Source organism: Oreochromis niloticus, linkage group LG15 (assembly GCF_001858045.2).
Source record: "Oreochromis niloticus isolate F11D_XX linkage group LG15, O_niloticus_UMD_NMBU, whole genome shotgun sequence".
NCBI classification, from domain to species: Eukaryota; Metazoa; Chordata; class Actinopteri; order Cichliformes; family Cichlidae; genus Oreochromis; species Oreochromis niloticus.
This window is the reverse complement of record NC_031980.2, coordinates 30,619,054-30,640,003: the sequence shown is the minus strand read 5'-3', so window position 1 is coordinate 30,640,003 and position 20,950 is coordinate 30,619,054. Positions and strand designations below refer to the sequence as shown.

The window sequence follows — 20,950 nt, the reverse complement described above, 5'->3', positions numbered from 1 at the left end:
GTGCCACATACACAGTTGGCGTACAGTTTACAAGTCATCAAACAATTAGACTATGATTGAAAATTCCTTTGGATTCCTAGGCTGAAAAGATATGGCACAAAGAAAGTGGGTCAGAAATACTATTATTAAAAAAACATATCATGCAAACACAAAGGCCAAGTGTTGATATTGAGTTCTGTTACCAGAGGAAGTGTGCCATAGGAGAGGCATCTCAGCAGTGTGAAGTGTACGAGAAGCTGCAGTAGACATTTCCTGCACACTCAGCACGTTGGATGAATTGCTGTTGCTCCTGCTCTTTGCACATGCAGCCTATTAAACGCTCCTGGTGAATATCTGCTTCACATCAGGATGTGGGGACGTAATTACGGTTACCGAGTAAAGGACGGGGAACAGCAGAGGAGCATAACACTTTGTTTTTTCCACTGCCCCTCTGTGTCAGCATGGAAATGCTTGGTTGCCAGTTCTTGCCACTAAAACGGGTTTCACTGCATTTGCCCCGAGGAGCTCCATCCTGTAACTTTCAGTAATGATGTTTTGTGGGAAATAGGGAACTAATAAATGCTTGTGGGACGTTTGAGGCATAGAGCCATAGAATTTACCAGAGTATTCTTTGACTTTAATCTGCAGAAACTGCTCTTTTTTGGAAGACTGAATAAATTATACATGATCTAAGTCATATTAGCATGTTAGATTAGTACTGAATTCAGTTTCTACCCGCATGTACTTATTTGTATGAATGTAAAATCAGTAACATGTCTTAGTGTGACTGTTATTTTTAATATTTTGCAACTCTGTAAGTAAGTTACCTTACGCCACCATAGTGTTATGTCAATACATAATACTACAAATACACAATATGTTGTTTGAACTGCCACTGCAAAAACACATTATCCTGTTTTTCTGTGGTCTGGCTTCTCTGACTTGCTACGCTGATTTGCTAATGCTAATGCAACTAGTAGTTATGTGTGAGAAATATAAACTATTACTATGGGACACTGTTTGTAAACTGAAACATGCTGAAATTAACAGCAACACTTTTCCACATTTAGCTCAAAACCTTACAAAAACAAGCTTTTTCAAGTCATTTTTTACAACATTTACTAAAATATTTGCAACTTTTTATATTTAAAACACAATTTTAAATGTTAAATCTAAATGTTACAGAAAACATATACTACCCTATTACCTTTATTGTTATACTGGCATCTTTAAATATACTACACAAATAGTATTCAACTCAGGGCACTGCAATTTAGAATAGTGTTTTTCTAAGTACGTTTACCTTGCTCTTACATAAATAGTGTAAGAACAAAGTAAAAATATATAGGCAAACAGATACTGCATAATCTGAAAATAAATACTTTTCTGTCTTTTCAAAATAACATTTTAATCCATGTGTTCTAAAACACCTCTATTAATCTAAGACAATTCATGCAACAGCATTTTCCTGTTTTAGCTAGCATAAGCAGCCATGGTGACTGTATAACCCTAGTTAGTCTTTAAATGTGGCCCAATTTTCTCACCTGAGCTTAAGAAAAGTAACAATAAAAAATCCAAATGAAGTAAAAACACTGTTAATGGCCTTTATGCAAAGTAAAACTAAATGCTAATTATTTACCAACTACTGATTTTGTCATGATGAACCACTGGTCAGGCTAATTCTCCAGTTGAGCACCATTAAACCGCTGCAAAAGAAGGTCGAACATAATGAAGTTCAAGCAGTGCCAGCCAAACCTCATAGCCGCCAGATATCTGTCCATCTGGCAAGGCTACTGTGTAATTAATGGAGCTCAATGGGAGTTGTGTGTGTTTGTGTGTGTATGTGTGTTGGGGGGGATTGCAAATGCAAATGTAGGCTTTTCACACCTTAAATTCCCTAGTGGGCCAGTGAGAAGCGAAATTAAGAAGTCCCAAAAACAATAAATTACACAATCATTATTCTGATCACAGGGCTAGTAGAAACTGCCAACAGTTTTATCTGTACAGACAAATTATTCACTTTATTGAAAGAAACCCAACTAAATCCCTTGTGTTACTATCCCAGCCAGTGTTTACACATGTAATCAGCTTCACAATTAAAAGTCTGAGCTGTTAATTGCCATTCAGTTCAAAAGCAAACTTTTCTTTCGCTCTTCTGACCAGTGGACCAGCCTTCTCTCACAGTTGGGAGTGCAACACGTGCTGACCTGTGACATCATAGTTCCACTCTTCCCAATGACCTCTCAAGGGTCAACCTGCATTCATGGCACAATGTGACTGTCAACACTCATTCCCCAGCCTGATGGTAGAAGGACCACATAATCAGCGCCGTTGTCACTGAGAGATGCCATTAAGAATGGCTGGCTGAGCGTCTATAGCCGACACGTCACTGAGCACATCGGCGCCTGGCTGCTCTGTGACCTCCTGTGAAAGCCGAGGCCCCGGGAGTGATAAATGTGTTAGCTGTTAGCTCAGCTGCGTGCTGGCTCGCTGACTGGGCCCATTTGCAGACTTGTTTCAGTGCACCTTGATATGGCAGCCTGAAAGAAAAAACTTGGCACAAGGCATGTGAATTAGGCATTTAGGTTTTTGCAGATAAAACAGAGTAAAACTATTAGCAAAGCGTTACAATTTAAACAGCACAGAAAACGTCTCTCTTCTTGTGTGTGTGGGGGGGGGGGCATTCAATAAAAGAATTTAGCCTCCTCTGGTGCACATCCACATATAGTGGTGTGTGCTTGGATAGCGATAGTCCCATTTCTGCAATCTCAAGCATTATATCATGTAAGGGATTGTAATTTAAAAATTCTCCCAACTAGAGTGCAAGCCTTAAGCAAAACCCATCAGTTAGAGCTCAATTAATCAATATGGCTGTGAATGTAATCTGGAACACATTCAAATAAATATGCAAGGCCATATTTTCTCAAACAGGGAGAAATAAATATTGTGTTATATGTTGTAGTCCCTCCCTTGTTACTCCCTTGTTTTAACAGAAATGCTGGGAAAAACATGACCAGGGCTGCCAATTTGTCAAAAGCACACTCAAACCAATACTAAACTAATATCGAAAACTTTGCATTTGTAGCCGGATGGGCTACTCGCCTTTCTTTTCTCTCTCTCGCTCGCCCGCTCTACTGCTCTCGCTCTCTCCTGCGCTCGCTCTCACTGCAAAACTAGGTCAATTGGGAACCCACCTGCATGTTGATTGCAGGCTGGCATCAGGTATAAAGCAAAGCCTGTGCTTCTCTGAACTATTCCTCCCATGCATTCAGCACAAAGCAGTAGTAAATGCTGGCACTCTGCGACGGACTGATCGGCAAGAGTAGATCATATGACAGCCACAGCGCGGCAGGTTGTTTTGTTCCGGCGTTGCGGAGAGAGGTGCTTGTGTGATCCTCCACCAGTGAGAGTATAGCGCCTCCGGTCCTGGGGGTTTGAGCGCTGCCTTCACCTCCGTGGCAACTCGCACAGCCTTAAGTGAAGAATCAAGACACCTGCCTAGCCGTTGTTGTGAGGGCTCCTCCTCAGTGGAGCCTGCTGTCTTGTCTTGTCTTGTTTGGTTTTGAATTGTTTTACCTTGTCTTATTTGGTTTTATTAAGTAGGCCTACCATTTCCTGGTTCGCCTGGTTTTATTTTATTTTATTTCTGAACCGTGGCGTGTGCCCACGCTTCTGTGATCGGGCTGAAGCCATTCTTTGCCCGAGTGTCGTGCCGGGGATTTTAAATTGCCCCCGTTGCTGGTCTTAGCCTGTGGGGAGCCAGACCAGCTCGCGATTGAGGCTGGGACAATTACTACCAGTACGAGTGGACCCGTGGGGCACAAGCCTTCCAGTGTGTGTGTGTGTGTGTGTGTGTGTGTGTGTGTGTGGTTTCTTTTATTAAAGCTATTAAAGTGTGTTTTAGTTCTTTTTATCATCTGTAGCGAGCCTGACGCTCAGTGTCCTTTTATTCTTTTAACATATTTTTCTGTGTTTTCTTTTAGTGAACGGAGGACGTACCAGTGGCCCTGGGACCTCAGGTGGTGGGTCGTTTTCACACTTTCTTTTGTACAGCACCGGGTGGGCTGCAGTGATTTTCGTTTTGTGTGATTTTCTTTTGGGTCCACGGCTGCTGGTAAGTCCAAGTTCCATGTTTGTTTTATTTTCACGTTAAGACACTGTCAACAATGACGCTACATTTTGGTTTCTAATATTTTATTTATTTTTATTATAAATAAACTGTTTTAATATTGGAGCCAACCTGCCTCGGAGTGCATCCTTGAATCTGTGCGGCCTCTTTTTATTCCTTTTATCTATTTTTCTTAAATATATTTCCTAGGGGTGAAAATCCCCTAGGTGGCGTTGTCATTTTATTTCCTTTTATCTAACCCCGCCGACCACTTGGTCACATACTTGGCGTTGGTCGACAGGATGCACATTTGAGGTAGATGTTGGTTTTGTAAATTGTTTTATTTTTGTAGAGAGCATAGTTTACCTGTTTGAAGGCTCTATTTCTTTTCAAGTGTGATTATAGACAAGACAGCAGTATCCAGGTTTAGGAGGAAGAGTAATAGGATTTTAGCACCTTGCTGATTTAATTTTCCCTGTTTTGGTCTAAAATTTATTATGGAGGAAGAATTGCAGCAACTTAGAGACTTGGTAGCACAGTTAAAAGCAGATAATGAGCAATTGCGCCGGGATAGAGGCGCTGTGCTGGAGTCTGGTGGTGGTGCTGCGTCGGCCTCCTTCGCACCAGCTGGTTGCATACCAAATGTTGGTAGCCAGGCTGCTGTTACAGAGCGTTTGGTGGTGGTGCCTAGGGACCGTAAATGTCCCATGTTTAATGGCAGAACGGGCATCAATATAGCTGAATGGGTCGAAGAGGTTCAAGCGTGCATGCGTGCCCGGCACCTGTCTGTTGCTGATCAAGCATTTTTTATTTTTGACCATTTAGAGGGAGAAGCAAGGGAGGAGATCAAATTTCGCCCTAATTCAGAGCGAGGGGATCCTGCTCGCGTGTTGACCATTTTAAAGGAACTGTATGGTAATGCGCAGTCCTATGTCACTCTGCAGCAGGCTTTCTTTTCGAGGAGACAGCGGGAGGGAGAGACTTTGCAGGAGTTTTCCTTAGCGCTAATGGCTCTGATGGAGCAAGTGAAACAAAGTGCACCTGATGGCATGCGTAATGCAGAGGTGTTGCTCCGAGACCAGTTTGTAGAACATGTTGCTGACAGTGCTCTCCGCAGAGAGCTTAAACAATATGTTCGCCGTGTGCCTACTGCCACCTTGTTAGAGGTGCGTGGGGAAGCAATTAGATGGGAAAGAGAAGGGTTTCCAGGCGGTGTTCGCGACCGTGGCTATTCCCACCCATCAGCGTATGGTTTCCAGTGTGGGGTGCGCACTAGCCCTAGGTCTGCTCCTGTTGGTATGCCCGAGTCTGAGTGGCATGAGCTAAAGGAACTCCTAAAGCGCCAGCAAGAGCAGTTAAATCAGCTCACTGAGACAGTGGTTTCTTTACAGAACCCCCAAAGAGGTGTTCGGCCTCCACGGGCTGGCTCGGTGATTTGTCGCCGGTGTCAGCAGCCAGGACACTTTGCTAGGGAGTGCACTGGGGAGCGGGTTTCACACCGCACCAGAGCAGGTTCTGATTCAGGCCCTCCTCATACGGCAGTTGGTAATCACCTTTCCGCTACCCAGTCGGAAAACTAAAACCCTCTGAGCTGCAGAGCCACAGTTCAGGTGGGGAGTTCACTGGCTCACAGAAAGATAGGATTGGCAGGTTAATTTCATCGTGTCCAAAGATGGATGTGCTGATTAGTGGGGTGACTGTCCCTTGTTTGGTGGATACTGGTTCCATGGTTTCCACCATTACAGAGAGCTTCTTTTTGATGCATTTTGCCCCTTGGGGACAAGAACGCCTTCAGTCATGCCATTGGTTACAGCTTCGGGCTGCCAATGGGCTTGCCATTCCTTACATTGGCTATTTGGAGCTCAGTGTACTCCTGTGTGGCAAGGAAATGCCCTCTTGTGGGATCCTCATAGTGAAGGACCCTCCTGGTGCCATGCCCTCTGTTCCTGGTATTTTAGGAATGAATGTCATCCGTCGCTGTTATCAAGAGCTGTTTGGGGCTTTCGGTGGCTCCTTGTTTAATTCTCCTTCTGTGTCACAGGCACCGAGACCAGTTTTGGAGGCCTTACATCAGTGTCACCAGTCTGCAGCCCAAGCCCCAGAGGACCGTGTTGGTACCGTCAAGGTACAGGGCCCGCGGGCCGTGCGGATACCTGGTGGTGTCATGCAGCTGGTGGCCACCACTTGTTCACAGCAGTTGTCAGGCCAGTCTGTGCTTTTCGAGCCTCCTGAGTCCGGGCTGCCAGTTGGGTTGCTGGCCTCTCCATGTTTGGTCCAGGTGGATAAGGGTGTTGCCTATATCCCAGTCACTAATGTGGGAACAGCTGAAGCGGTCCTCCACCCACGGACCCATTTAGGAGTGATCAGCCAAGCTACTGTTGTTAGCCTCCCTGCTGGTGTTAGTGAGGAACACTCTTTTCCCGCCACAGTTTCCTCCCATCCAACCAGCAGCCCTGCTCAAGACATGGTGGATGCGATTGACCTGTCTGCTCTCACTGAGTCAGAGCAACATGAGGTACGGTTACTTTTGCAGAAGTACCGCTCTGTTTTCTCCACTCATGAGGGAGACTTGGGCTGCACGAACCTTATCTCGCACGATATACCTCTGCTTGATGACGTACCCGTCCGGCAGAGGTATAGGCGGATTCCTCCTTCTGATTATGAGGCCGTCAGGGCCCATATCAATCAGCTATTGGAGGCCCAGGTAATCAGGGAGAGTAGCAGTCCGTATGCCTCCCCCATTGTGTTGGTCCGCAAGAAGGATGGAAGTCTCCGTTTGTGCGTTGACTATCGTTTGCTGAATAGCAAAACGAGGAAGGACGCCTTCCCGCTACCTCGTATTGAGGAGAGTCTGGATGCCCTTGCTGGCGCACGCTGGTTCTCTACCATCGATCTGGCCAGTGGGTATAACCAGGTGCCAGTTTCTGAGCAGGATAAGCCTAAGACCGCTTTTTGCACGCCGTTTGGCTTGTTCGAATGGAATCGAATGCCATTCGGGCTGTGCAATGCTCCTGGTACCTTTCAGCGCCTAATGCAGCGGATGTTCGGGGATCAGCAGTGTCAGTCGCTACTGCTGTACCTGGACGACATCATTGTGTTTTCCTCGTCCGTTTCTCAGCATCTGCAACGGCTAGAGATGGTGATGAAAAGGCTGCAGCAAGAGGGGCTTAAGGCTAAGTTAGAAAAGTGTACCTTTTTCCAGCCAAAGGTCAACTACTTGGGTCATGTCATCTCGTGTGAGGGCGTCTCCACCGATCCAGCCAAGGTTGACGCAGTAGCCAAGTGGCAGTGTCCTCGTTCCGTGTCAGAGTTGCGATCCTTTTTGGGTTTCGCCAGCTATTATCGGCGCTTTGTGGAGGGGTTTGCCACATTGGCGGCTCCCCTGCATCAAGTGGTGGCTAAATTGGCTGGCACCAAGACAAAGAAGGGCTCGGGACAGAGTTTGAGTGCTATCTGGACACCTCAGTGTGAGGAGAGTTTTGAGGCCCTGAAAGCCAAACTTGTGTCTGCCCCTGTGCTGGCGTATGCTGATTTCACACGTCCATTCATATTGGAGATTGACGCCAGTCACAGTGGCTTGGGTGCAGTCCTCTCCCAAGAAGTAGAGGGTGTTGTCCGGCCAGTGGCTTATGCCAGTCGAGGTCTCCGGCCCCATGAGCGCAATATGGACAATTACAGCTCTATGAAGCTGGAGTTTCTTGCGCTCAAGTGGGCCATGGCCGAGAAGTTTCGGGAGTACTTGCTGGGGCACAAGTGTGTGGTTTACACTGATAACAATCCACTCAGTTACCTCTCTTCAGCTAAGCTGGGTGCCACCGAGCAGAGGTGGGCCTCCCAGCTGGCGGCATTCGATTTTGAGATTAAGTATCGCTCAGGCCGCAGTAATAGGAATGCTGATGCGCTCTCCCGACAGTATGAGACGAGCGCTAGCCTGGTCGAGGGCGTGTCGCTTGGGACTCCCATCCCGGCCTCGCTTCAGCAGGCTCATTGTCCAGAGGTACGGCCAGCCGTTACTCAGTTAAAGATTGGGGCTTTCCCGTCTCATTCTCCGGGGGATATCCGTGCTTTGCAGGAGGCTGACCCCCTCCTGAAAGGGTTCCTGGTATACTGGAGGAGGCAGTCCCCGCTCTCTTCGGAGGAAAGGAGTCAGCTCCCCAAACCAGTCATGGTTCTGCTGCGTCAGTGGGATCGTCTGGTGGAGAAGGATGGCATCCTTTATCGCCGTATTTTGCGTCCGGGTGGAGGTGAGGAAGCCCTCCAACTTGTTCTTCCAGAGGCTCTGAAGCCTGGGACCTTGAGGCAGCTGCACCAGGACCATGGGCACCAAGGTATTGAGCGTACCACTGAACTGGTCAGGCAGCGTTGCTATTGGCCCGGGATGTCCTCTGACATCAAACAATGGGTTCAGCGTTGTGAACGCTGTCAGGTCGCGAAGGACTCAGAGTTGGGGCCTCATAGTTATATGGGCCACCTGTTGGCATCCAGGCCAAATGAAATTCTGGCCATAGATTTCACACTGTTGGAACCTTCTCGTAGTGGAGTCGAAAACGTCCTGGTCATGACTGACGTTTTCAGCAAATACACTGTCGCAGTCCCTACCCGGGACCAGCGGGCCTCTACTGTGGCCCAGGTCCTATTGACGGAGTGGTTTTTTAAGTTTGGCGTTCCTAGCCGCCTCCACTCTGACCAGGGTAGAAATTTTGAGAGTCTGGTGATGCAACAGTTATGTGAGTTGTATCGGGTAGCTAAGTCCCGTACAACCCCCTACCACCCAGCGGGTAATGGGCAGTGTGAACGGTTTAACCGAACCCTCCATAACCTCCTTCGGACCCTGCCATCATCGCGGAAACGCGACTGGGCTGCATGCTTACCACACGTGCTCTTTTGCTATAATAGCACGCCCCATCAGGGCACTGGAGAGTCGCCCTTTTTCCTGATGTTTGGCAGGGATCCTAGGCTGCCTATTGATTTCCTTCTAGGCCGGGTTCAGGACCCAGTGCCTGGAGAGGTTCAGGACTGGGTGGCCGAGCATCAAGCCAGGTTAATGGTGGCTTTTGAGGGAGCTCGGGCACGGTTGTCGCTGGCTGCTGACCGTCGCAAGGAGCGCCATGACCAGAGAGTCCACCCTGTTCCTTTAAAGGTCGGTCAGCTGGTGTATCTTCGAGATCACAGCGCCCGGGGCCGGCACAAGATCCAGGACCTATGGAGCTCTGTGGTCTATCAGGTGTTGAGGGCACCCCAAGAGAATGGGGCTGTTTACACCATTGCCCCCGTGGGAGACTTGGAGAAGGTTCGACATGTCCATCGCGACATGTTGAAGGCACAGGTCAGCCCAGGACCTCCTGCACCTGGTCCACAGGCTCCACCCCCGCCTGTGCCTGCTGACTCGGAGCGGACCTCTCTGAGTGATGATGAGTTGTGGCTCCTTGTCCCTGAGGTACCTTCACAACCTGTGGCACCTGTGGCGTCATCTTCTGATGCCTCTAGAGTTCCATCGGTGGAGCTCAGGTCTACTCCCAGTGTGATTGTAGCACCCTCGACCTCTGCTCCCCCAGGTTCTTCCTCAGGCTCTGTTGAACAGTCTGAGGTGAGTGGGCCACGCTTGCGGAGAACGGCACGTTCAACAGCTGGTCAGCACTCCAATGTACATCACTTGCCACGTCCTGTTGAATCTGCACCAGTCGCTAATGCTCAGCTTGCCGTATTCAGGCCATGGTGTTAGGTTTCTTGAGTTATTGTCGGGGCGCCAATACAAAAAGGGGGGGTAGATGTAGCCGGATGGGCTACTCGCCTTTCTTTTCTCTCTCTCGCTCGCCCGCTCTACTGCTCTCGCTCTCTCCTGCGCTCGCTCTCACTGCAAAACTAGGTCAATTGGGAACCCACCTGCATGTTGATTGCAGGCTGGCATCAGGTATAAAGCAAAGCCTGTGCTTCTCTGAACTATTCCTCCCATGCATTCAGCACAAAGCAGTAGTAAATGCTGGCACTCTGCGACGGACTGATCGGCAAGAGTAGATCATATGACAGCCACAGCGCGGCAGGTTGTTTTGTTCCGGCGTTGCGGAGAGAGGTGCTTGTGTGATCCTCCACCAGTGAGAGTATAGCGCCTCCGGTCCTGGGGGTTTGAGCGCTGCCTTCACCTCCGTGGCAACTCGCACAGCCTTAAGTGAAGAATCAAGACACCTGCCTAGCCGTTGTTGTGAGGGCTCCTCCTCAGTGGAGCCTGCTGTCTTGTCTTGTCTTGTTTGGTTTTGAATTGTTTTACCTTGTCTTATTTGGTTTTATTAAGTAGGCCTACCATTTCCTGGTTCGCCTGGTTTTATTTTATTTTATTTCTGAACCGTGGCGTGTGCCCACGCTTCTGTGATCGGGCTGAAGCCATTCTTTGCCCGAGTGTCGTGCCGGGGATTTTAAATTGCCCCCGTTGCTGGTCTTAGCCTGTGGGGAGCCAGACCAGCTCGCGATTGAGGCTGGGACAATTACTACCAGTACGAGTGGACCCGTGGGGCACAAGCCTTCCAGTGTGTGTGTGTGTGTGTGTGTGTGGTTTCTTTTATTAAAGCTATTAAAGTGTGTTTTAGTTCTTTTTATCATCTGTAGCGAGCCTGACGCTCAGTGTCCTTTTATTCTTTTAACATATTTTTCTGTGTTTTCTTTTAGTGAACGGAGGACGTACCAGTGGCCCTGGGACCTCAGGTGGTGGGTCGTTTTCACACTTTCTTTTGTACAGCACCGGGTGGGCTGCAGTGATTTTCGTTTTGTGTGATTTTCTTTTGGGTCCACGGCTGCTGGTAAGTCCAAGTTCCATGTTTGTTTTATTTTCACGTTAAGACACTGTCAACAATGACGCTACATTTTGGTTTCTAATATTTTATTTATTTTTATTATAAATAAACTGTTTTAATATTGGAGCCAACCTGCCTCGGAGTGCATCCTTGAATCTGTGCGGCCTCTTTTTATTCCTTTTATCTATTTTTCTTAAATATATTTCCTAGGGGTGAAAATCCCCTAGGTGGCGTTGTCATTTTATTTCCTTTTATCTAACCCCGCCGACCACTTGGTCACACATTCTAAAATATAGATTAAGATTTTTAAATTAGAAACATCATGTGCAGGGTACATTTTCCAAAGATAATCTGTTTTTAAAAGGAGACATGTGACACAGTGAAAATAAAGCTTAGGTCCAAAATATTTTCTTGATTAATGTGCAAAAAAGAGATTTCATTTAAATGTTTTTACATCTTATGTATTTTTATCTTGAAGATATCAAACCGTATGCTTTCTCTGAAATAATTTTAAAAGATGTTACAGACAACACCCACTTTTTGGGAAAAAATTATTCAAACATGAAGCATGAAAATATCTGAATATAATAACCTTTTTGTTTTAAAAGTAAAGTCAGTTTATTTAAAGGTTATTGAAAACAACAGAAGCATCCTTTTTAAGGGAAAAACCTTAAAAAAAACCCTCAAAAAAACAAAAAAGAACTCCTTGGTGTTCCTCTGGAGAAGCTGGAGGAGGTGGCTGTGGAGTGGGAGATCTGGGCTTCTCTGCTTACGCTGCTCTCCCCGCGACCCAGCCCTGGATAAGTGGAAGAAGATGGATGGATGGACAAAAAACATTTTCAAAGCACCTTCAAAAGGTGTGTTTGTTGTGTTAACTAATTAAGAGTGGAAAGAAAACGTCACGGTCATGAAGTGCTCATTAAAATGTATTCAAATTAAGCATACTGATGATGCACTTGCATCATAAATCATGACACACTGCTCCCCCTACATAAGCTGCCTTTAAAAGTATGAAGTAGCTGTATTAGTGCTACTGGCCCTGTATTTACTTGGCATTGAATCAATAGCATATTCTGGACTATTACACTGCTAGCGATAGCCAGCAACCACTCTCCAGCTGGTTGTTGAATTAGCATTTTTCCCAGCATGGTGGTTTTGTGATTGAGGTCTTAGTGAGCTGAGCAACTTAAGAGTCCCAATTTTGTGTTTTGTGGCGCAGTTGCAGAAAAGATACAACAAGTGAATTAGGAACGGGTTGCATTTCAGTCACAAGCATTTTAGAAGAGGTTTAAACGTCGAATGTAGATAAAACACACAAATTCAGATGTAGCCCTACATTTGCGACCAATTTTAACATTCATTTATAATGTGTTCTGAAAGTAAGTGTAGGGCTGAGTGGAGGAAGTGCTTTCACTGCATTTAAGTTCCGTTTTTTTGTACAAGCGAACCAGCAGTCCAGTCTCCTAAGGACAACTTTCAATAACATAACTAGTCAGCTCTCAGCTCTTCTTCCTTTTTGGCTATATATAGTCACATACAAACAGGCAAACACAAGCACTCATTTCTGCTTTCTGCACATCACTAAGGAAAAGGTAAACTCAAACCCTGTTCCCTCAACTGTTCGAACCCATTTAGCTGGTGGGTAGGATAAAGAACAGCAATTAGACTGCTGGGGCAGGCCAGGCTGCTCTCCAGCTGTGTGCAGTGTAATGAGCAGAAATTACTTTGTATGACAAGTTAACATAAAGTGCCTTGTCACTTCTCTTCTGTCAGAGCTGGAGTCTTGGATTGGAGTTTCATTGTTATTTAGTAAATTCCATACTTTTCTATCGTAGTGAACAAACCCTGCCTAATACCCCTTGGCAACCATCTGTTTAACCAAGATTTGATGCAGTTTTAGAATTCCTGCTAAAATATGAACAGTTTTAATGTTTAAAAGCACATGCTTTTTTTCCATCCTGGATTGTGTGTTAGATAAGTGTGTTAGATAAAAGTGCTTAGGCATAGAGAAAACACTGTATGAATGTGCACGTGTGGTTGGGTGAATCAGTCTTGCTGTCTTGTTTTGTTTTTTTGTTTTTTGGGGATGAAAATCAAAATCTACAGACTCAAAAATCATCAGTTTGAGGGTTCATGAATGGGTCTTCACTGGTCTATGAGTAACATCATGGGCGCTAACATTAGCTTAGTGTTATTCCCACCTGTAGTGGCTCCATGCCCCATCCAGTGGGACCCATCTAATGGTTTTAAAATCCCTTTATCGTATTTATTTATACCTTTATTCTCCCTAAGACTTAATTATATATCTTTAACCTATGCACACATCCCTTAATATAATTCCAGGATCCCTTAATTCACTTCTTTTTCTCACTTCTCATTTTCTATGGTTTTCTGAGGAAGGAAAAGGTCTGCTCAAAGGTGCTTTAAAATAAGCAATTCCCTTTTTGGAAACTATTTTGAATACACTTAGAAACACAATGATTCATTTCAAGTACTACTTGTTGCCAAATTGTACAACTAGATACAACTTCAAACGTCATACAGCTTTAAGATATTTTAATGAGTGTATTTTGTTGTTAGTATACACTTTGTACTCGGAGTCAGCACACATTTCCTACACTTTTTGTGTTGAAACACCGCAGCAAAGCATGAGCACTCAGTGCTGAAATGCGCTGTTTGCTGAACCTGGTACTCCAGTCAAAGATACCATAACTTAGTTTATCTGCTATGTAGAGTTTCATGCAGTGGGCGCACAGCATAAACTCAACTTAGCACCAGGAGTTAGGGTTTTATCAGCTGATTGCAACATCCCTCCTTCTTCTTCAAATTGCCGCGTTGCTGCGCTTCAGGGGCATCGGGGAGCTGTTATGCACAAACACAATTTCCCTCATTGGTTGCAAGTTCTGCATCACTGACGGTGTAAATACTTTCATCTTCGCTGTCATGGATGAGGAAGGAAAAAATTTAAACCACCAAGCAAAAGAGAAATAAAACAGCGTGGTTTGCTGAGTGAAGCAACAATGAACCCAAGAAGAAGTGAAAGTGATACTGTCACAGTTTACATGAAACTGGCGTCTGTTTCAGTCACCCACAACTTCTGCTCTGTTAATGTCAGACTGTTTTTAACCCCTTAATACATAAGTTTACCTTGTTTATTTATTACAGTATTAGTCTTTATTACAGTATTTTTATTTGAATTATTCTAAGAGGCCTGATATTTGTTGCTGATTCAGTGGTTTCTTACAAAACAGTGTGAAAACGTCATATTTGGATTTCAAATATGAACAGTGTCTGATTAACAGTATACTGCTTAGAACACAGACCAATAGTTTTGTATGTAGTGTAGTGCTGGCCTTGTTTTTCCTACTCCTCCTCTCTTGGTTCGTGTGTGTATGTGTATCCCTGGAGGAACACTCTCTCTGGTTCCCTCTAGATCCCACGTCAGCACACCCAAAACTCGTCACCATTGTGACCTCCTGTGTGTGTCATCCAGTGCCGGCTGTCTTAATGAAGACAGCTCTCAGGGCTCTATTAGTCTGGGGCAGGTTGTTCTGGTAACCCAGCTCAAAGAGCAGCAGCAGCAGCAGCTCCAGTGACAACACCTATCGAAAATGACCTCCATTGGCACGATGAGCAGGATCATCTTCTGTGATGAGAGAAATTTAAAGTGCCGCTAATAAAAGTGGATGTGTGACTTGTGCTACATCTCCTTCTACATGAGCTGCTGCCTTTCTAGCAGCGTGGACATTGGTTGCTTCATAGATTGAAGTCGAAGTTCAAAAATGTTGACATTTTACAGGAGATCAATTAGTTTGTGTTAGTTTGACCGGCAGTCATGTGTTGATTCAAATAAAAGGGCATGAGACTGGAAGACTTTTCCCACCCCAACACACACCAAAAAAACAGACTAAAAGCAGCTGGCTTCCTTTTATACTCTACCTGATTCAGGTGCCCATCTGGAATAGCCCAAGTCTGGGGTTAGCAAACTAAATAAAAAAATAACACGAGCAAAACATCAAACCACAATTTAACACATGAAAGACACATTCATATTTCTACCAAGTCCTATAACATAATAACATAATAATCCAATAACATATACACTTCAACCACTTACCAGTCACTCAAATTAATAAAAATACAGGTAAGGGTAATGAACCCCTGGTCTCATTAGTTCACTATCACTTAAAACAGTACCTGGCTGTGACACAGCTACTAAAACTATGATATATCATAGTATTAGATCAGATTTCTTTTTTAAGCACAGATGGAGAAAATTCACTATCAATCAGTGATCAAACAGGATTCAAAGCTTTTTGAAACTGAGAAAGAAAAAAAAAAACAGGAGAAAAAAAGAGCCCTGAATTGTGGAAACAAGGTCTGAACAGTTAAAAGTATTCAACATTGAAACTTCTTCCAGTTCACACTACTGCTGCTTAACCAGGACAGCTGTTGTGTATTGAATATGTGAGATGAGCTGAGAGGCGCTAATGGCTATGTTACAGTAATCTGTGTTTTCCCTGGATGCCAATCTCCCATAACACAATGTGCAAAGGCTCTGGCTGATACTGGCAGACCACCACCGTGACTGGCTTTGTTTAATGACTCAAATGAACCATCGCTTTCTTAGGCATTTCTTATAATGATTAACTCCTCGCTAGCATGGCCATCTCCCCAAGTTGCATGCATTTACAAAGTCAGGAAGAAGATTTAAAGGTTATACTGTGGTCTGTGTAAATCCTGATAAAGCCATGCTGTATGTGGGAAAATCAAACTGCTGTGTTGTAGGTCAAGGTGAGTCTGTTTGCTATGGCCTTGTTTGCTCTTTTTCTCACATTATGGCTCCCATCACTCTCTGTCAGACCTAATTAGTAGACCAGTGCAGTTACAAGACATGAGTCAGCCTCGAACAGTCAAGAAGCTGAGAGCAATCAAAGTACCCTCCACTGCACAGGTGGGAAGCAACAAGTACAAATCCTTCGTTATTGTACTGAAGTAGAATTTTTGCTTGAGTTTTCAGACATTTATAGATGCTACATGGGGAAAACATGGCCCCATCCCAATTATTTTAGAAATGTTGCTGCCATAAATTCAAAATGAACTATACTTGTTCTCAGTTTAAAGATTGATATTTTCTTTATTTGACTGTTAATAAAATATGGGTTTATCAAACTTTTAAATCGTCTTTCAGTTTTTTATTTACATTTTACAGTATCCCAACTTTTTGGGGGTCATATAATGCGACCTTTTCATCAGCTATGACAAAGAAACTGTGCATTCACAGATAACATTTGCTGCTATTCATCCATTTCACAGAGAAGGTCAACAAGGAAATAAATGTCTTTGAAAAGCAGCTTTGTGCCATACTCTGCAATTCAGTGGTTATTACCAAATTCCAGTCTACATACATCAATTGAATGTAATACCTACGTTTATTTGATCACTGCCACATAGCACAGAGATGCTACTCCAAATGAATATTATCTAACAGGGAAGACAATGTCAATAAAACAAGCCGTTTTAGTGGAATGGAGGGATTACTTGTACATAACCTAAGCTTATTGTCTGAAACTGTAGCCATTTAGTATACCTGTCTGAAAAAAGCATGCTAAAAGTAAACACTGATTTTTATTATTGTTACATGACGACATCAATCCAGGTCCTTTTGACTCCAGTATGAGTTGCTTTCTGTTTGGATGCAGTTTTAGAAAGAAAACCGGAATGACTAATCAGTCATCCAGTAAGACAAGCTTCTGTTTGGTCAACATCATCCATGTGGTAAAACATATGAGTGACGCTAATACCAAACCATAAAATGCACTCATCCACTGGTTAATTTGAGCTGTGACATGTCAACAAATAAATGAAATTTTCTTTAAAAGTGCATGATTTAACAGAGGGAGCTCAGAGTCACCGAGTAGGTTTAATAAGTCTACAGGCTGTGTTTTAGATTGTTTGGATGTGTAGCTACTGCTACAGCACTGGCAGTAAGGTTAGTCAAAACCCCATTAAAAAGTGAACAGAGTCTGGCAGGAGAGGACTGCTATCAAAGACGCTTTTGTAAGTCACATCGAGACAACACTCTAACCGTTTGAAGAAACAAAAAAACAAGCGCTGTTTGAAGAAGGCCAGCATTTTCTAGGGCACAAACAGCATTACCAGGGCAACTAAACCAAAACTCTCAACTAAGGCATAAGTAACAAAAATGAGAATGATAGCTGTCACTTGTAGCCATAGAGATATGTGCACAATGGTGGGAAAGGATTAGGCAATTCAAGACATTCTGGGTGGTACATTGTGTGAAGCCCCCAGCCTGTGCTCACATCAGCTCACACATCAATCTGTGATTATGGCCCAACTCATACGCAACAGCTGGACTACAACTGCTGAGGCTGGATTTATTATAAGGCTTAGAGGTGCTGGGAACCAGGGGCTCCAGGAAAGTCACTATGTGCTTGTCTGGTCATTGAAAAATCAACTAATGCACCAAGTTGTCCCAAAGTACAAAGTATTGCATGAGGGAGGTAGGCATGCATTGACACTGTCCATGCTTGACATTATAGCCATTTGACAGTCACATCCTTCTCACAGCTTTTCCTCCACTATAACCAATGACGCATTCTGTAGTGTTCATACAACAATGTGAACAAACAACTGTTGCCAAGTTCCAGCTGTTGCAACCCTGAAAAGGACAAGCGGACGGATGATGTGACAACTATGTGATTTTTGTTATTAATTCAATTAAATTGGAGGAAAAAAATATCCACATACAAGTTTAATGTCAACACAAAATGCACATGTTTATTGACTACGAATAACTTGTGCCAATTTAACTCAGTTGTTTAAGTTGCTGCCAAAGCAAAACATCTCTGTGCAACCAATGTCCACTATTGAATGAACTCAATCCGACATGTTCTTTATTTCATTGTGCCATTGCTGTGTGCACTTCAAGTGCTGTGAGGACCAGTCCATGAAACTCTAGCAGGTTCTAGAGAGCACGCCACTGCAAAATAGGTTTTAGTTTTAGACTTTTTCCAGCTTCCTCTAGAGTTAATTTCGGGCCTCCTTTAAATTTACACATAATTTAAATGAATAAATTTGATTGTACTAATCTCCAGTGGATAAACCAGCAGCCAAAATACTGTACTGCCCCTCTAAGGGACATGGCACAGAAAATAACTAAATAATTACCCCTTTAAATATGTTTCTTAAAAAAACATTTTTAAATACAAACTGCATAAATCCAGTTGTAGTGAGAAGAAACAAGGTGACTGGAATAACAGCTAATAACCTACTGTGGTTGCCTTTATCTATGATAGAAACTACAACCAAAATGTGAAAAGTGTGAAAACAATCTACTTTGGGCTGAAATCCATTTATAATATCAGTTTCAGAAGTTGTACTGAGCTCAAGCTCACATGATGTGGTCTGGTGTCTTTCTTTAACTGACCTTGTTTTCTCTGGTTACCGCAGAATAAAGCTGACAGACTGGAAAAGCTTGTTTAGGCCAGAGAAAAATGGCAGAGATGGAATATCAGACAAATAACCCCAAGGAAACCTTCACATTGGCGCATTGTGATTTCCCATTTTGGCACATACGTCGGGAAAAAAAAAGAAAACAGGTCTGAACTGGTAAAAGGCTGATGGAACGAAGTACTACAAGAGTGAGAAGAATCTAATTTCACACACTGACAAAAGCAAACAGCTGCACATGCAGCGCACTTGTGTCCTCCAAAGACATGAAGAGACCATTCAGTCTGCTCATACCAGCGGGCAACACAAGATGAAATTATACTGAATATAAAACTCAGATTAGCACAGAAGGTGAGTCTAGGTAGAAAATGTCAATTTTAAGACTTTCTTCACAGTGCATAAATGAACAAGAACAAGGGTTTACAAAAGAAAACAAAAAAAATCTTTTAATTTTATTTCAAAAATTTTATTTCAAGCATACATTTGAATTAAATACCTAACGCACCTTTGTTGGTGAAATAGGTACATAATTATTTGAATCCACTTCAAACATTAGTACAGGTCTGCTATGAATCTGATTATTTGTGATTACAGAGTGCTTGCTTACACTGCAAGAGATGCAACTAATGAGACCAGTAAAAGTATATAGGTGGAGTTTCTCTTGTAGCATGTAGATGTAGTTTTCACAGAACATAGTTTTATCAGTAAGCAAGTAGTCTGTACTGTCAGCAGACTTTTACATGGAACATCTACGGGTGGGATCTGTGTGTCCTGGGGGGCCATCTGGCAGCCACGTTATAAACTGCCGCAGCAGGTACCCAAAGACACAGAGAGACAGAGCGCCAATTGTCACTGGTGTTATCTGAACCGAGTGGTGGCAGTTGGTGGGGTAAGTTTCACCCAGTGTACATGTGAAGTGACAGTGCATTATTGTGATAAAAATCAAACAGGGGCCAGTCCTATTCCAGGGGGCTCAGCCGGCCAGAGACAAGGATACGGTGATAGGGGCCAACTTTCTAATGAGAGCTCAACCCAAACTGCCTCTTCCTCTTTGAGTGAGCAGTGAGAATCTGCTGTAGCTAGCAGCCCTTTTCTGTCGCTGCTCAGTCCCTTTCAGTCCCTACCTGTGGAGAAATATATGAGCGTATTCCACTGAAATACTCACCAAAAACACTTTGCCCCGTTTTGGAATTTCACACTTATGTTAGTAGCAGTAATAGCGGGAAAACAAAGAGGAAGGAACAGTGACAGAGCGATGCAGCACGTGAAGTGAAAAATCTGGCAGGGAATTGTGGGAACATATGGTACAGGATGAGAGGAGCAACGGGAATCATCAGGATGGCTTAAAGGAGACAAGAAAAATTTTATCATTGTTAAACGGCAATGACAGATTAGAAAAAGGCCAGCTCAGTGTTGGGGAGTCCCTAAATTCATGGAGATATTTTATCATGTATTTGCTAATCCCCTCATCAGAGTCAGAGCGAAAGGGTGGTGGTTTTTTGGAAGGCGAGTGCAACCTCAACATTCCCTACTGCGTAGGTCAGGGAACCCTATTTCACTAGCCCTAACCAGCCGCCACTACACTGCCATGGCATTATGGAGCTGTTGCCATGGAGATGTGGGTCAGAGCACTGATGTGCAAGAACAGTGTGGATTTGGTTTTGGCAGAGGACTGCATGAAGCCCAGGCTGGAGCCGGCAGTAAACTGCAGCTGAATGTAGGTCAGTAGGATTCTCTAGAGCAGATGCAGGCTGAGGCAAATGCAACGGCGGGGAGGCAGGGAGGGAGGGGCTGGGAACACTGGCTCTTACGTTAAACGGAGAGCTGCAAGAAATGAAAAGCCAGTCCACTGCAGTTACTTGAAAGAAGTGAGGATTTGGAAAGGGTCAGATTATCTTTTTACTTTGGGGTTTGTTTAATGTTGCATGAATATGACATAACCGCCAAAAGCTACGCATGCATCTGTCTATTTGTGCCACACTATTTACTGCTTAGCTCTCACTGAATCCAGTCATTCAAGAGCTTTGTGCTTCAGCTTTAGCCAGTGAAATTCTCCTAATTTATTAGCATTAATTAGAAGATTTTTTTGTTTGCGTATTAAACAATGTACACATGTATGTATTTAGCTCGTTAGCCAAGTTTAGTAGAATAAGCTGATAGAATAGCAGTCCACTTTTTTTGTGAAATGATGAACATTTCTGGCCCCAAAATCAAGCTCCAAATGTGGCAATGGCTAACATGATGATTACAACAAGATTCTCATTTTGCAAATGGTATTTCCCATGAAGAGCGAAAAAGGTAAAGCAAGCTATACTTTAGGGCTGAAGTAGCTTCCATATGAACACACAGCATGTCTGTTATATCTTAGATCTGAGATAGAGACGTCTCACACAAAGAAACATGAACTGAAATCAGGATTCATCAGCATCAAAGATGGTTGTTGAAGTACTTCCAGTTTTTTAAAAAAAAGTGCAAAGCATTACGTCAGCTGACATTAAAAGTAATTTAGATTATGCCACATGACAAGACTTGCTTGAGGAAGGACTTTGGTCAGGTGAAACCACTCTGAGACCTTGCCATAACCCATCATGATTCACTGAGATGA

At 43.9% G+C, this 20,950-nt stretch overlaps 1 protein-coding gene across 1 annotated transcript; it reads left to right on the top strand.

Moving 5' to 3' along the window:
- Positions 1-5,732: 5,732 nt before the first annotated feature.
- LOC106097162 (retrovirus-related Pol polyprotein from transposon 412) lies at positions 5,733-10,206 on the top strand. The gene has a single exon (XM_019345533.2). The coding sequence runs from the start codon at positions 5,760-5,762 to the stop codon at positions 9,807-9,809; it is 4,050 nt and encodes a 1,349-aa protein (XP_019201078.1). The 5' UTR covers positions 5,733-5,759; the 3' UTR covers positions 9,810-10,206.
- Positions 10,207-20,950: the final 10,744 nt, after the last annotated feature.

Excerpts from the sequence above, each read along its gene's own strand:
- LOC106097162 (XM_019345533.2), top strand. The coding sequence starts at position 5,760 with ATGGATGTGCTGATTAGTGGGGTGACTGTCCCTTGTTTGGTGGATACT.